General features: G+C 58.0%; 1 protein-coding gene across 2 annotated transcripts in view; it reads left to right on the top strand.

Moving 5' to 3' along the window:
• Positions 1 to 17034, top strand: part of SLC12A5 (solute carrier family 12 member 5) — a 101554-nt gene that overhangs the window by 56963 nt on the left and 27557 nt on the right. For both annotated transcript variants that reach the window (XM_053246270.1, XM_053246271.1), the window contains exons 2-6: positions 2549 to 2643; positions 2753 to 2890; positions 3314 to 3460; positions 5107 to 5161; positions 5870 to 6000. In XM_053246270.1, coding sequence (XP_053102245.1) covers positions 2549 to 2643; positions 2753 to 2890; positions 3314 to 3460; positions 5107 to 5161; positions 5870 to 6000 — 566 coding nt within the window. The remainder of the gene's footprint in view (positions 1 to 2548; positions 2644 to 2752; positions 2891 to 3313; positions 3461 to 5106; positions 5162 to 5869; positions 6001 to 17034) is intronic.

The following is a 17034-nucleotide window of genomic DNA, read 5'->3' as shown; positions in this document are numbered from 1 at the left end:
GGTTCTGTGGTTGCCAGGAGCTGACACCGACCCGATGGCACAACTTTACCTTTTACTTTTATTTCTTTATTGGTATTGGTTAGCCACTGTGAGACCCTTTTTGTGAAGGAGCAGCTTATACATTTTCTAAATCAGGGGTTCCAACTGGGGGGAGGGGTACTAGCCCCCTTATGGGTACTTGAGGGGCTCCTAAGCGGTGCTCAGAGCCCTCCCGCTGCCCCCCCACACGGTAGTTCATTAGCTGTTCATTAGCAGTCTTCTTGAAATTAATGGAACAAGTTTGCTGGGAGTAACTTCAAAAGGCTCGTTTCAATGGGAGGAAGTCCTTCTCCTGAGTGACGTGGTCTGGATGTCAGCCAGTAACGGGAGCAGCCGCTCTAGTGATGATTACATTTCAATTTGTGTGCAAATGCACACACACACACACACACACACACACACACACACACACACACAAATCTTCATGGGGTACCTGAGCTGAAGGTTTGTGACAGAAGGGGTGCCCTTGTTTAGAAAGGTTGGGAACCCCTGTTCTGAATGAACGAATGAATGAAGTCAATACATGTCTTGGGGAAAGTGGCGCCTCGTTCACAGCCCTTGGTCCACTTTTTGAGGGGGGAGATTGAAGCAAACTGGGCCTGTGTGTGATTCTTGGTCCTCCACATGGACTGCCTGACGCACAAGTGAGGAGAAGGCGCTTCTGATCTGCTCCTCCAACCCCATGAAGCCCATCCCTGTCCGGGCCATTGGAGACCAGCGAGAGAGTGTGGCTGGCTTCCCTTTGGAAGGCCAAACGGCTCCCTTCTGGAGTCAGCCAGCCGAGCTCTCTTTCCTGGGGAGCCACAGCAGGGTCTGTGTCTCAGCCTTAGAAGCAGGAGGCCCCACTTCCTCCCTCCTGCCCCAGAGGCACCCCACCCCTGCAGCACATTGACTTGGGGGCACTTCCAGGTGGGGCATTCAGTCTGGCATGGCTTGCTCTTCAGGGGGGTCCCACCCACAAGAGGAAGTACTTTTTCACACAATGTATCATTAACCGATGGAATTTTCTGCCACAGGCTGTGGAGACAGCCAACAGCTGGATGGCTTCAGGAGGGGTTTTGACCAATTCATGGAGGCCAGGGCTATCCATGGCTACTAGTCCGGTGGCTATAGGCCAGCTCCAGCCTCAGAGGCAAGATGCCTCTCAATACCAGCTGCAGAGGAGGAGCAGCAGCAGGAGGGAGGGCAGGCTCCTTTCAGCTCTTGCCTGTGGGCTCCCCAGAGGCATCTGGTGGGCCACTGTGGGAAACAAGAAGCTGGTATAGAGATGCTTCCTTGGGCCTGATCCTGTGGGGCTGTTCTTATGTTGCCTACCTTGAGTACCCAGAATGTTGGGGGCAATATGCTAAATCATTGTAAACCGCTTAGAGAGCTCCGGCTATAGAGCGGTATATAAATGTAAGTGCTATTGCTATTGCTATTGCTACCTGTATTTTCCATGCACTTAAACTCTTGCATTTATGACGAGAGGAAGTCTGGCCTTTTTGAGGTGCTGCCCAGCACCATGCCCCCCTCATGTGGGTGGGACACAGCACAATGGAAGGTGTCCACAGGACACAATGTGCACACACACACACACCGCCACCGCAAAGTCCTCAGCTCACTGGGTGTCAAGCTCTAGCTCTGCAACCCCCCCCCGCCCCAGTTTGTGTTCCCCAAAAAGCTGCAAGCGCAGCCTCTTTGCAGGGATGGGCCCCGGGCCCTGCCCGCTGGGCTGCTGCTGTGTCCCAGGGAAAACTAACTCAAGAGGAGGGGGAGTCAGCGTCCCCCTGGTGGAACTCGGGGTACGAGGGGGAGGGGGGCCCTGCTGCTGCTGCAGAGACCCAGGAGCGGCAGGACTTCCCGACAGCAGGGGTGGGCCTGGCCAAGGGGGCTATCGTGGATGGGGAGCACCCCTGGGAGACTCAAGCAAGCAGGCCACGGCATTGGCAACCCTCTTCGATTGGGTTGAAGGGGCGGTGGGGCTGTAACTTCTCCCCCCCACACGCGCCACCCGGACTCCTTTCCAGGCCGCTCCTCGCCCGGTTGGGTCTTGTGGCTGCTGGTCTGCGTCTCATCCCCGACCTGCCACGGCCCAGGTGTCGGGCGGCGCTATGGATGGTGAACAGTGCCCTGTTCCGGGGCAGCTGCCAGGAGGGCCTCCCTCTGCCCTGTGGAAGGAGGAAGGTTGCCACCCGCAGGCTGAGAGTGGCCAAGGAGGGTGGACGGAGGAGCCCCCCCCCGCAGGAGCCCGTCTCAGCCTGGAAGGGCCCTGGATTGGGGCGGGTGGGGCTCCTTGCCCCCTCGGGGCCTTCTTCCTCAAGACCTGGGGAGGCCAAGGCAGCGCCCGCCCCATCTTCGCCCCCGGGGGGGCCAGCCGGAGGGAGGGGCGCCTTCTTCCCCTTCTTCTCAGTGGAGGGCAACGCGGGGGAGGGGCAGCAGCGAGGGGCCTGCGGGGGGGGGGACGAGTCCTCCTCCCGCGGCGGTGCATCAGTAGCTGAGCGGCCCCTCCCCGCTTCTGCCCCCGCAGGCGATGGCAACCCCAAGGAGAGCAGCCCCTTCATCAACAGCACGGACCTGGAGAAGGGGAAGGAGTACGACGGCAAGAACATGGCGCTGTTCGAGGTGAGGGGGCCGAGGGGGAGGCGGGGGGAGGGAGAGGGGGCAGGGGAGGCTCGACCGCCCCCCCGCCGCCTCTGACGCGCCCCCCCCCCGCTCTCCTTGCGCCCCGCAGGAGGAGATGGACACCAGCCCGATGGTCTCCTCGCTGCTCAGCGGCCTGGCCAACTACACCAACCTGCCGCAGGGCAGCCGCGAGCACGAGGAGGCGGAGAACAACGACGCCGCCGCCGCCAAGAAGAAGCCCATCAAGGTGCGTGGGGCGCCAGCGGGGGGGGGGCTTAGACTGGGGGCCGCCCGGGACCTCCTCAGGGCCCTTGGAGCCGCCCGCCCGCCCGCGGTTCAGCAGCATCGCCCGGCACTCGCGCGCGCAGGCAGGCCGGATGTTTAGCACGTGGCTTCTTGAGGGCACAAACCGCACCTGGACGCGCCAGGACACGAAGCCGGGCGGGCTACCGAGGCAACAGGGCAGCGGCGGCCGCAACCCGTCAAGGCGCCCCCTCCCATCGCGTCCCCGGCCCACCCCCGCCCGCCTCTCCTCCCGGTCTCTCAAGCCGAGGTCGCCGCACTCGGCAGCAGCCCGCCCGGCGCAGCCACCGCCCGGGAGTGGGGGCCCCGGGCTTGGGCGCCTCCGCGGCTCACGCGGTAACCGGCGCCGGCCGCTTCTTCCCCGCAGGCTCCGCGGATGGGCACGTTCATGGGCGTCTACCTGCCCTGCCTGCAAAACATCTTCGGCGTGATCCTCTTCCTGCGCCTGACGTGGGTGGTGGGCATCGCGGGGATCATGGAGTCCTTCTGCATGGTCATCCTCTGCTGCTCCTGCGTGAGTGAGCCCCCGCCCCGCGTGGGTGGGTAGGGGGGGGCACCCGGCCAGGCTGCGTCTCTCCTGGGGCAGCCCCGCCTCAGGGGTTGTTGCCAGAAAGCAGCACTCAAGGGGGGCGGGGGGGCACCAGTTTGGGCGGCTCCTCCTCCCTCCTGCGCTGCCTGCAAACGATCTGTTCCGATCTGGCCGCGGAGGTGTGCCGTTAACCGCACAGCCCTACCAGACGGGTGAATGGCTCTACCTGACCAATGGCCAGCCTGCAGGCAGCGTGGGGGGGGAGAGGGGAGCCCCCCCAGCTGCTGCTGGGAAGCAGAGGCCGCTGCCTCTCCTTGGGCGCGCCCCCCCCCGCTTGTTAGGAGGAGCTGCTGCTGGCCAAGGGCCCCCACGTGTGCAGTGTCGAAGCGCTGCCTGGACACCCCGGCGGGACGGGGGCTGCCTGCCTGCCGGGTGAGCTCCCAGCTGCCTGCCGGCGTGTGTGGCAGCCCCGCCCCGCCCGGCCGGCTGGGAGGAAGCCAGCTGCCAGTGCCGGGGATGGATGCACCTGCCTGGGTGGGCAGCCGTGCAGGGAGAGCGCGCAGCCAGGGCTGATTAATCCCAGCCTGTCGCCCGGGCGGGCCAGCTGCGCCTCGGGAGGCCGCCGCCTCCGCCGCCGCCTGACAGAGGGAGCTGAGCTGCTTCTCGCTGGAGCAGCGCCCGCTCCCCGATGCCCGCCTTTGCCCGCCGGGGACCTCCTCTGGGGAGGGACCCCTTCCCTGGCGGCAGCGGTGCCAGTGCAGGCGGTTGGGGGGAGGGGCTCTCGGGGAGCCGGAGCACGCGGGGCCGGGGCTGCTGGAGAGGCGGCCGTCGCCGGAGCCTCGCGGCAGCCCTGCCCGGCCAGTGGGCCCCACGGCGCAGCCCGGCTCAAAAGGACCCCGGTGGGCGGGAGGGGGCGTGGCTCTTGGGGGCCCAGATGCCCGTTTGGGGAGAGGCGTGCAGGTCAGGCCCACTTGCCGCCGCCGGGCTGCAGCAGGCAGTGGGGCCTTGTGAGGCCCGCCGCCGCCGCCGCTGCTGTGTTTCCCGAGGGGCTTGGGCCAAGTGGCGGCGCGCTCCGTCGGTGAGCTGGGGCGCCTTCTAAACGCTGCTGGGCAGAGGAATGGGAGTCGCCGGGGCGAGCCCTTTGCGGACTGGTAGGCAGGCAGGCCGGCGTGTGTTTGCCGGGTGGCAACGTGCGCGGAGGAAGAGGCCAGGCCCCCGAAGCAGTGGCCACACGAGGGCAGCAGAGCCGCGTCCCTTCAGGGCCCAGGCAGTGCAGGCGGGCGGCTGGAAGCACCCCCCGCCCGGCCTGCTGCTGCTGCCGCCCTTGCCCCCCCTGCCCAGGCACCACAGGGGCCTCCTTCCCGGCTGCTGGGGGCTTTTGCAGGGAGGGGCTGGCCTGGCTCTTGGGCATCTTCTCCCTCCCCACCTGCCTTGGAGGCTGAGCTTGCCCCACTGAGCTGCCCTGCCTTTCTCTTGGCTCCAGCCGCCACAGGGGTGGCCTGTCCTGAGTGGGGAGGATGTGCGGGGGGGGGGTGATGCTTTGGGGGCCCGGCTGGCTTTGGCTCTTCCCCCGCCCCCACTGCCCCAGCCCTCCTGCCTGCCCTCCAGCGCCTCTGCCTTTCCTCCCACAGACCATGCTGACGGCCATCTCCATGAGCGCCATTGCAACCAACGGGGTGGTGCCAGGTATGTCGAGGAGAGGGGGCTCAGGACCCTGGTGCTGTCGAGGGCCTCCCTTCCTTCCTCTGCCTGGGTCATTTGCTGCCTGCCATGGGGCGTGGCAGCAGTGGTGGTCGTTACTTTGGCTGGCTTGGAAAGGGGGTTGGGGGGAGGGGGGAGGGGAGGGTTCTCTGTGGTTCCGGTACCACCTCCAGCTTCGCTGGCAAGGAGCCTCTGGATGCCAGGGTCAGCCCAACAGCCTGGGCATGGCAGAGGAGTTGCGAGCACCAACGTGGAGGGCAGAGGGGCAGGTAGCCATCCTGCTCTTGCCCCCATTGGGGCAGACCGACCACAGCCTTCCACAGCCTAGCTTCCTTCAGTGGCTGCCTTGTATGGGGAGTGGGATTGTGGCACGCCTGGGGGCCAGGGAACGGGCCACCTCCCCTCTCCCCAGGGGTGGGTGTTTAGTTCTCAGATCTCTCTGTTCCCCTCCCTGCTCCCAAGAGGGAGGAATTTTGCGAACCGCCTCGAGCCTTTGGAGTCGGGCGGCACAGAAATGAAATGAAATGACCTAGTCAGTGGGACTGTCCTACCGGAGTGTCTCTTGGCCAGATGTGTCCGGGAGGGGCTCAGCCCACTCAGAGTCAGCAGGGCCATCCATGGGGTGGGGTGAGGATGGATTTCCTGCCATGTGATTCTACACAGCACCTCCCCCCTTTCTGTGTGTGTCTGCAGCTGGTGGGTCTTACTACATGATCTCACGCTCGCTGGGCCCAGAGTTTGGAGGGGCCGTGGGGCTCTGCTTCTACCTGGGCACCACTTTTGCAGGCGCCATGTACATCTTGGGCACTATCGAAATCCTGCTGGTGAGTGTGGAGGCTGGGGGAAGGGAGGGGCTGCGTCTCTGCACAGAGTGGGGCGTGAACACGACTTCAGCCCACAGGATGCACAGAGAAGACGTCGTAGAAATGCCGGCTGACATTCTGTGCCAGGGGGATGCCAGCCCAGTAACGTTGCTAGTGGGCACAGGGTGCGGCTCCTGATGGAACACAGCAGCATTCTTGGGCTGGCATATCCTTGCGTGGGAGATCAGCCATTCCAAGGAAGCAAGCATGGCAAGGCATTAAAATGACCCATTGTGAGCACCATCCGAGGACCCACTCGAGAGTGCAGTGGCAACAGCCACAAACACACAGCACGAGTGGCCTTAAATCTCTCCGCCTTAAGAACTCAGAGCCTGCAGCCACTGGCCTCTGGGGCCGACTGAGGGCTGGAGTCCTCCTCCTTTTGGACTCCTGCCCCCCATTTACAGGCCCTCTGTCATCACCTGGCTACTTGCAGCTGTGTCAGGGCTCTGGCATAGGTGGGGGGCAGGGATAGGGGACGCTTCTGGGGGGGATGGAGCAACTGTTACAGTAGTGGTAGGGAATAGAAGATTTGGCGCTGGCAGGTCAGCAGGCCGTTGGAGAGGAAGGGAGACCAGACGTCTAACAGCGGTTTCCTCTTCTGGCTGCCCTGAGAGCTCTCAGGCCTCAGTGAGGAGTTCCAGCCACCCTCAGAACCTGGCCTTGCTCCTTTGCAATGCTAGGTTGGTTCAAACTAAGACCGAAATCATCCATGATTTGATCATGGATGTGGAAGCCAACTTGGCTTGTATAACTGAGACCTGGTTGGGGGAGGTGTGGCCCAGTATGGGCTCAGCTTCTCACCGCTGGGTACTCTGGGGTGGAGAAGGAGAAGGGGGCAGTGGAGGGGAGTGGCTGTGATCGATTGGAATAACATCTTCCTTACCAGAATTCCTGTGAGAAAACTGGAACATATTGAGTGTGTGTATCTTGGCCTGTCAAGCAGCCACGAAATATGCCACAGACTAGCACTTAGTCGGGTTGCAATTAAGGCCTTGGAAAGGATATTTAGATGCCGTGACGTCTCTACACCTACAAAGATTAGAATCGTCCGAACAATGGTTTTCCCTGTGACACTCTATGGATGCCAAAGCTGGACTTTGAAGATGCAAGATAGAAAAAGTATTGATGCTTTTGAACTTTGGTGCCAGAGAAGACTTTTGAGAATACCATGGACAGCCAGGAAAACAAACAATTGGATCGTAGAACAGATCAATCCAGAATTTTCACTCAAGGCACAAATGACCAGGTTCAAATGATCACACTTCGGACACATGATGCGAAGACCCAGCTCCCTTGAGAAGTCCGTAATGCTGGGGAAAGTGGAAGGAAAGAGAAGAGGAGGACGACCAGCAGCAAGGAGGATGGACTCGATAACGACAGCAGTGAATGCACCACGGAGAGACCTTCAAGGCCAAGTTGAAGACCGATCGTCCTGGAGAGAATCTATTGATGTGGTCGCTAAGAGTCGACACCGACTGGATGGCACTTAATCAATCATCAATCAAATCTTGGCCTGGGGACAGAGTGGGGATCCTATTGGTGTACCAAGCCCCCTGTTGCCCCATGGAGTCTCTAGCTGGTCGTGGAACTTGTGTTGGAGTTGCCCAGGCTTTGGGTGTTGGGTAACTTCAAGGTGCACTTCAGGTCTGGCTTGTCTGGTGCAACTCAGGAGTTCATTGCGGTCATGACAACTATGGGTCTATCCCAATTGGTCACAGGGACAACACACACGGCGGGTAACACTCTTTTGGGTCTTTTACTCGGTGGTGTTCCATGGGGGGAGACTCCTAGAGTGTCTCCATTGCCATGGACGGGCCACCATCTGGTTAAAATTGGTTTCGTGGCCACAACCCACCTCTTCAGGAGTGCAGGACCTATTAGGATGGTCCGCCCAAGAAGGCTATTTGATCCTGTAGGATTCCAAGTGGCCTTGGAGGGTTTTAGGGTTGGTTCTGCCGGCGATTCTGTTGATGCCCTGGTGGAGACCTGGAATAGGGAGCTTACCAGGGCAGTAGACCCAATTGCCCCTAAGCCTCTTCTCTGTCCCGCTTCGAAACTGGCTCCATGGTATACTGAACAGCCACGGGAGCTGAAGCGGCAAGGGAGAAGACCAGAACGTAGGTGGAGGAAGACTCGACTTGAATCCGACAAGGCACAACACAAAGCCGATTCAAAGGCTTACTCTGTGGCATTACGTGCAGCGAAGAAGCAATTCTATTCTGCTCGTATTGCATCCGCAAGTTCGCGTCCAGCGGAATTGTTCGAGGGGATTAACTTAGGTTCCCTCCTCTCTGAACTTAGCTCTGAATTCTTCATCATCCCGCTGTGATGCTTTTAACGTTTTTGTGGATAAAATCTCTCACATTCAAGCCGACTTGGACTCCACGGTTATGGCAGGGTCAATCGCAGAGGTGTCCAGTAACTCCTCTGGTGCAATTTGAACGGATCAGTTTCAATTTGTCACTCCTGAGCAGGTGGAGAAGCTGCCTGGAGCTGTTTGGCCTACCACTTGTCCTTTGGATCCATGCCCAACATGGCTTCTAACATCTAGCAGGGAGGCGGTTATAGATGGCCTAGCTGACATCATAAATGCCTTGCTGAGGGAGGGCAGGATGCTTCAAGCCTCCATGCCTGAAGGAGACAACTGTGAGACCTTGGCTTAAGAAGCCTGCCCTGGCGCCTTTGGGGAATGATAGGCTGGTCTACAACCTCCCTTGGGTGGGCAAGGTAATTGAGAGGGTGGAGGCTGATCAACTCCAGGCAGTTTTGGAAGATACTGATTATCTAGGTCCATTTCAGACTGGCTTTGGAGCGGGCTATGCAGAGGCGTAACTAGGGAAAACGGCGCCCGGGGCAAGCACTGAAATGGCGCCCCCCCCCCGCCCCCCCAACATACTACATTATACTTAGGTTTTTCCTCACAAGCGCCCGCCGCTGCCGCCAAGCCAGGCCACTGACTGGCTGCCAGGCGCCAGCAAAGCAATGGGGGGGGTGCGGGCGGCGTGGAAGGGACCGCTCGTGGGGGAGGGGGCACCGACACTCTCCCTTGACTGCTGCAGTGCTGCTGCACTGAGCAGGAAACATTTGTATTAACAAAAATTTTAAAAAAATTAAAAAAAAAATTGTCATGGTGGCGCCCCCCACGTGACCAGAAAAGATGGCGCCCGGGGCACATGCCCCCCCTGCCCCCCCTATAGTTACGCCTCTGGGGCTATGGGGTGGAGACAGCCTTGGTCGACCTGATGGATGATCTCTACCAGGGAATTGTCAGAGGGGTTCTTTTGGATCTCTCTGCAGCTTTTGATGCCATTGACCAATGTATCCTTCTGGATCATCTGGGGGATTTGGGAAGGTGGTACTGCTTTTTAGTGGCTCTGTTCCTATCTCTCTGGTAGATTCCAGATGGTGTTGCTGGGAAATAGCTGCTCTCTGAAACGAGAGCTATTGTATGGTGTCGCTCAGGGCTCCATCCTATCTCTGATGCTTTTTAACATCTACATGAAACCCGTGGGGTGAGATCATCAGGAGAGTTGGAGCAGGGTGTTATCCATTTGCTGATGACACCCACAACTATTTCTCCATGATATCTTCATCAAGGAATGGCATAACCCCACTTAAATGCCTGCCTACAGGCAGTAATGGACTGGATGAGGGATAATAAATTGAAACTGATGGCACTCCCCCCGAAGGAACATGAACATAGCTTGGGAGTGCTTCTGGACCCAGGCCTCACTCTGCTTTTTCAGATTAAGGCTATGGCTAGGAGCACTTTCTATCAACTTCAGTTGATATGACAGCTGTGTCCATTCCTTGAAGATAATGATCTCAGAACTGTGGTGCACTCTCTGGTAACCTCCAGGCTTGACTACTGCAACGTTCCCTACGTGGGGCTGCCTTTGTACAGTATGTCGTTCGGAAACTTCAGTTGGTCCAAAATGCAGCGGCTAGATTGGTCTCCGAGGTTTCTTGGAGAGGCCATACTATGCCTGTTTTAAAGCAACTGCATTGGCTACCAATAGGTTTCTGGGCAAAATCCAAAATGCTGGTAATTACCTTTAAAGCCCTGAACGGCTTAGGACTGGGTTACCTGGGAAAGCACTTTCTTCTGCATGATCCCCACCGCCCATGAAGATCATCGAGGGAGGCCCATCTCCGGATGCTGCCAATCCCGTCTGGTGGTGACTCGGGGGCGGGCCTTCTCTGTAGCCACTCCTGGGCTGTGGGATGCACTCCTTGTCGACATTTGAGGTTGAACATCTTTACCAGCCTTCAAAAGAGCCTTTAAGACAATTTTTTTTTAGCCTGGCTTTTAGTAATCTTTGAATGTTTTCAATTATTTTAAATTGCTGTTTCAAGATTGTTTTGTTTGTTTTTGTGAACCGCCTAGAGCCTTTGGAGTCAGGTGGTATATAAAACAAACAAATAATAAGTAAGTTTCATATTGCTCATAGAAGTTTCAACAATACTGAGTAGGTCATAAGAGAACTCAGTAACAAGTAGACACGGGCTGACACCCAATCTAGCCAAGGATTTGGAAAAACTTCAGACTCCAAGCCTCCTTGAGGTTCTAGGTCAGGGCTGCTCAGCTTCGGCCCTCCTGCAGATGTTGACCTACGATCCCCATAATCCCTGGCTATGGGCCACAGTGGCTGGGGATTATGGGAGCTCTAGCTCAAAAACAGTTGGGGCGGGGGGCTAAGTGGAGCAGGCCTGTTCTGGATCCTGACTCATGGGAGTCTCAAACCTGCCTTGCCAGACAAATGGCCCAGCCCACAGGCAGCATGTGGAGTGGCCGAGGAGCAGCCCAAGCTCTGGGAAGGAGAGGCAGCTGTGCCTCCTTTGGCGGCTCCCCCCACCCCAGGTTGCTGGGACCAGCCCCTTCTGATCACCGTGTAGAGGTTGCTGGGTGGTGGTTGTTTTAGTTGGTCTGATCATTGGTTCTAATTTCTTGGGAATGATCCTTGTATGACCCTCTTCTCGGTTGCTGGAAGCCAGGGGCATCTCATTGGGTTATCCCTCTCAGGAGCTCCCAAGCAGGACAGCATTTGATGGGATAAAAAACAAGTCCCGCCTACCCGCGCCGGGGGGGGGGGGGGGCGGGATAACTCCTCCCCAGTTCTTTCTGTCCTCGGCAGCTCCAAGCCGTTTCTTTTCCTCTCTCTGCACCTTCAGCGTTTGTTTGTTTGTTTGTTTTGGCTTTTCCTTGCTCTCCTTTGCCTTCTTTATCCATTCCTTTCCAATATCAATTGCTTCACTCCTCTGCCATATATATATATAAATTTTTTTAAAGGAAGAAAAATCCTTAAAGCTTTTCGCTCGTCTGTCCTCCCCCCTCCCCCTCCCCTTCTATCTCTTGCGACTCCTCTGTGAATGGAGCAATCGCTGGGGGGCAAACAGGCAGTCCTGGTTCCTCGGGGAACCACCCAGCTCAACTTCGGCCCGGCTGCTCTCAGCCTTTCCAGGGTCTGCCTGTCGCGTCACACGCCCTGCAGGCTGCAGCGGAACTCTCCAGGCGGGAGCTCGAGCGCCCTCCCGCCGGCAACCGCCCTTCTGGCCGCTCCCCAGCCACTGGGACGCTTGGCTGCTCAACAAAAGCAGCGCTCTCGGCCGCCCCTGACCGCCCGAGCTCCCTGCACAGATGGCGTGGGCATCAGCCACCTTTGCCTCACGCCTGGAACCCGCCGAGCGTCTCCCGCCCTCAGGCCACGAGACGGGCTCAGCGGCTCGCAGACGAGCAGGGGCTGAGTCCCCTAAAGAGCTAGAAGAGCTCCGTTTTAGGAGGCGCCCGTCCACCTACCCACCACCGACCGTGGAGGAGATACGGGCTAACTCGCTGCGGGCCCAGGAGCCGAGAATGGCGACCAGCGCACAGGAATGAACCGCAAGTACCGCCAGTGGGGCAACGGGGGATGAGGGCGGACAGTCCTTCCCATCTTCATCAAAGGATCGGGGGCAAAAAGGTGAAAAATCTGCTGCTGCACGCCCGAGCCCATCCCCTATAGTTGCAGCTGCCAGCCAGAGTCCAACCTTGTCTCTGCCAAAACAATTCCCCCTGAGTGGCAGGCCTGGTTCTAAATGCCATGGTGGATACAGGGTTTCAGGTCAGACCACCCAAGAAACCTAAGTCAAAGAAAAATAGGCGTCAATCTAGTCACAGGTCTTCCAATCCTGAGTCCTCTCGCTCACCACTGTCCCTGCTGGTACAGACCCCCTCTCTTCTGAGGCCTCTGACCATGAAGGGGAACCCCCCACGGGGACCCCAACGCCCTGTCCCTGACTCGGACACTGTCCCAGATAAACAGGAGAGCAAAGGGTCAGATGGGGACGGGGGGGGGATCATCAGCGGTATCCCAACACCTGTTTGGGCAGAGGACTATCCCCCTCTTATGATAGCAGTTAGTGAGACCATTGGTCTACAGTCTAAGCTACGCCAGAACAGGAAACAACTAAGGGTGATTTGGTCTCCCCCAGAGCAAAGCAAAAGACTTCTTGTTGCCTGTGCCTGAACTCTTTGCTAATGTGGTGAAAGAAGAATGGCTTCTGCCGGCTCAAAGCCGTAGCCCCATGGCTGTAACTAACCAATTTTACTCTTTTCCAGCAGAAGCCTGTAGATATAGGCGAGAACCAGCATGGTGTAGTGGTTGGAGTGCTGGACTGGGACCGGGGAGACCCGGGTTCGGGTCCCCGTTCAGCCGTGATGCTGGGTGGGTGACTCTGGGCCAGTCGCACTCTCTTGGCCTGGCCTGCTCCGCAGGATTGTTGCAAAGAAGAGACTTGAGCATGTGGTGCACCTCTCTGGGCTCCTCGGGGGAGGAGCGGGCTATGAATGTAAATAATACTACTAATAATACTATGCTTAAGACGCCCAGTACCAAGGCCCCCTTTGCCCAGCTGGTGTCAAGTTCGCTGGTGCCAAAGGCTGGCGCAGCATCCCTCTAAGATCGGGGAGACAGGAAAGCAGAACTCTCATCCAAGAGGGCCCAGGACAACTCAGCACTGGCGATACGTGCCACATCAACGGCTTCTATGGCAGCCTCCCTCTTATGGGTAGTCGAGTTACTCAGTAACCCCCCCCCCCAATCTGAGCTGCTCATGCTGCTCATGCGCCAGCAGCTATTAAAAATTCAGAAGCCTCAAGCCTTTATGGCAGAGACTACCCTAGACGCCATCCGCTTCTCAGCTAGGGTCTCCGCAGCCACAGTGGTCGGCAGACACCATTCATGGCTCAAGAACTGGCAAGTGGATCCTTCATCTAGGGTCAGTCTTCCCTCTGTAACATACGACTCCACTAAACTATTGGGGAATCTGCCCTACAGGACGTGCTCATAGAGTCCAAGGCAGAAAAAGACCATTCTGACCTCTGTACCCAAAAGGACCGACAAGCTCTCCTTCCGTAGGCCAGTCCAGAGAACACGCCGTTCCTTCAGAGGTGCAAGGACCTTCAGGTCTACTTCACCCTCTAAGCCCAGACAACAGCAACAACAATGTTGCCAGGCCTACCTGGCATGGGGGGCGTTTGCCACTCCTCCTCCATCCTACAGGTTCCTCCCGACGCCAAGGTCTCAGTCCTTCGAGAAGCACCCCAGAATGCGCCACGTCATTCATCATCTCATAGAGATCAAGGCAATCGAACCAGTTCCCTCAGAAACCCTACGATCTATAGCGGAGGCACTGCACCGCTACAACCGTCTGGCATCAATCGACCTGAAGGAAGTGCACCTCCACGTTCCAATACACCCGGACAGCAGGAAGTACCTTCGCTTAAAATATGCGGGTCGACACTTCCAGTATACAGCTCTGACATTCGGCCTGTCATCTGCCTCCAGCGTCTTCACGAAGGTTCTTGCGCCACTAATGGCACGGCTATGCATACAAGGGATCCGGGCCTTTGCGTACCTCGACGGCTTGCTTCTGCAATCTTGCTCCACTCAAGAATCCCAGAGGGATCTCGAGGCCACTTTCTATGTCCTGGATCTCCACGGGTTCACAATCAATGTGGGGTTTTTTGTTTTTTGTTTTAAAAAGCCACCTGACTCCTTCTCTACAAAGTCACCTTATAGGAGTCATCTTAGACACAACAGCAGCCACTCTCTCTACAGCCAGACCGTCGGATATCTCTCCAACAGGGATGTGCCCGAACCGGTTCGGAGGCCATGCTAGAGTCCTCCGAGCCGGTCCGGTTCTGAGCCGGTTCGGCACAGAGGGGGGCTGTAGCTTTAAGGGCGTGGGGGTAGAACTTACCCCCCCCCGCTGCCGCCGCTCTTCCCTGGAGCTCTTCCCACGGAGTGCGCACACGGCGGCGGGTGCGCACGTGCGGCGGAGCGGGCGCATGCGTGTTCCTTACTTTGGCTCTTGCAGGCTAATGACGGGGGCAGGGGCGGCAGGGAGGAACACTGCTGCCCCAGAAACTTTGGCAAAAAACACAGTGCCGGAGGGGGAAGAGCGGCCGGGGGGGGGCGTGTAAGTACTACCCCCCCGCCCTTAAAGCTACAGCCCATGCCAGACCGGACTGGTCCGGAGCTTTGCACATCCCTACTCTTCAATCCGAGGTCAGACGTGCGTTAGTAGTCCCAAAGGCCTATCTTAGTGTTCTACCGAAGCTCCTGGGCCTCCTGGTGGCCACAATAGATGGGGTACCTTGGGCTCGCTTCCATCTCTGTGACCTACAATGGTTCCTCCTTCCACACCAGAAGGCGATCGCCAATGATCCAAGATCCTGTTGGTTATTCCATCTCCAATCCGGTCATCTCTCCAATGCTGGCGGATACCAACAATCTTTTAAGCGGCAAGCCCTTCTTGGGTCCTCCCTGGGGCATCTCCTGCACAGCTGCAAGCGACCAAGGATAGGGAGCTCCCCCCCAAACATATCCACCCAGGGTCTCTGGTCCCCCCAAGAAAGGTATCACAGCATCAGCTGGAGGGAACTCGGAGCCATCAGGCTAGCCCTCTTAGCCTTCCAGTCTCCCACACAAGCGAGCCATGTCCTGGTAAGACGAACAATATAGCGGCCCAGGCTTATATCAACAAGCAAGGAGGGACCCGATCTCGGTGCATGCACCAGGAGGCAACACTTCTCCTGTCCGGGGCAGAGCACCACCTAGAGTCCATAATCGCTCATCATGTGAAGGGGAAACTCAGCGTAACAGCGGACTGACTCAGTCACACTGTCATCGCACCAGGGGAGTGGAGTCTACATCCCACGATCTTCAAACAAATCACGGAACGGTTGGGCACGCCAGTCCTAGACCTCTTCGCAGCCCCGTCCAACAGGAAACTGACCGACTTCATGTCTAGATTCCCATGCCCAGGCGTGCTGCGACAGACGCCACGTCAGCACCCTGGCCAGAAGGGCTGCGGTACGCATTTCCACCAACTCCGCTGCTAGCAAGAGTGTCCCGCAGAATCCGACTGCTCCGGGTGGTAGCCATCCTCGTAGTCACATTCTGGCCCAGGCACCCCTGGTGTTCCGGAGCTACTTCATCTAGCAACCACGCCTCCATGGGAACCCCCTCAAAATCAAGACCTGTCACAGGGACCCGCTCTACATCCCGATCCAGCCTGGTGGCACCTTGCCGCTTGGAGACTGTGCGGCTCCTCCTCAGGCGGAAAGGCTTCTCTGGCGCAGTCCTGAACACTGTGCTGGCCTCTCGCTGACCCTCAACTGAGAGCGTATATCAGTACACGTAGAGCATGTTCCTGCACTGGAGCTCTAGACACTCCATTCCACAAGGCTCGGAATCCATCCGACACGTTCTTGGGTTCCTTCAGCCTGGCCTAGAGAAAGGCTTCCGTCATAACACCTTAAAGCGACAGACAGCGTCCCTGCTTCTTATACTGCCCAGCGCAGACTCCCAGATTTCTCAGGCTCACGCTGACCGTCGGTTCCTAAGAGGCGCTTCCTTCCTGTCGCCACCTACAGGGCATAGGCTCCCCTCCCTGGACCTACACACAGTCCTGCGAGCTCTTCTGTCATAACCCTCTGAGCCACTTCGAACCATTCCTATTCGGATTCTCACGTTTAAGTTGGTTTTCCTGGTGGCCACTATCTCAGCAAGGAGAGTCTCTGAGCTTCGGGCCCTGTCTGTAAATAAATCCTTCTGCGTCTTTCTCGAGGACGCGGTGCGCTTGATACGGACCCTTTCCTGCTCCCAAGGGTGTCATCAGCACTCCATCTCTCCCGGGACGTGTTCCTGCTGTCCTCGGGCCGACTCACCCTGCTGAAAAGAAGTGGCACAGGCTAGACGTGCCCCGTTGTCTCAAGGTGTACATCACACGCTCTGCCTTGTCCCGGACCTCGGACACGATGTCCGTCTCCTTCCACCCACTCCCTAAGGGGTCAGCGGTGTTGTCAACGGCCATTGCAAGGTGGATCAGAGTCTGCATCTCGATGGCGTACGAGTCCCAACACCCCAGACCACCAGCCTCTATTGTAGCCCATTCCATGAGGTCAGCGGCTGCATCGGCGGCCTTCTCTACTATTGCTCTGGTCGAAGTGATTGGCAGGGCGGCCACAGGGGCTTTTTTCATCTACATTCACCAAGCATCACAAAATCGACGAATTGGCATCTGCCAGAGCCTCCTTCGGGAGACGGGTGCTGCCACAGGTCCATCCTCAATAGTAGGTCAGACTGCCCCCGCCCGCGTTGGTCAGCTGTGGTATGTCCCAATGAGATGCCCCTGGCTTCCAGCAATTGAGAAAGGAGCATTGGTTTCGCTTATCGTGAAGGCTTCTTCTGGTTGCTGAAGCCAGGGGCATCTCAGCCCACCCAGCTACGGCGCTCTGACCTACTCGCTATCAGGGAACGGGGTTCATAGGGCCCAGGGCTGGGGTTTCCTCCTGGTTTCCCCTTCCTGTCCTTTCCTGTTCCTTCTCATTCTTCTCTAGAGGGTGCAAGCCTAGTTCGCCTATCGGCCCCAAAGAACTGGGGAGGAGTTATCCCCCTCGGGCTCGGGTAGGTGGGACTTGTTTTTTATCCAATCAAATTCTGTCCT

Source organism: Hemicordylus capensis, chromosome 4, assembly GCF_027244095.1.
Source record: "Hemicordylus capensis ecotype Gifberg chromosome 4, rHemCap1.1.pri, whole genome shotgun sequence".
NCBI classification, from domain to species: domain Eukaryota; kingdom Metazoa; phylum Chordata; class Lepidosauria; order Squamata; family Cordylidae; genus Hemicordylus; species Hemicordylus capensis.
This window is presented reverse-complemented; position numbering and strand designations above follow the sequence as displayed.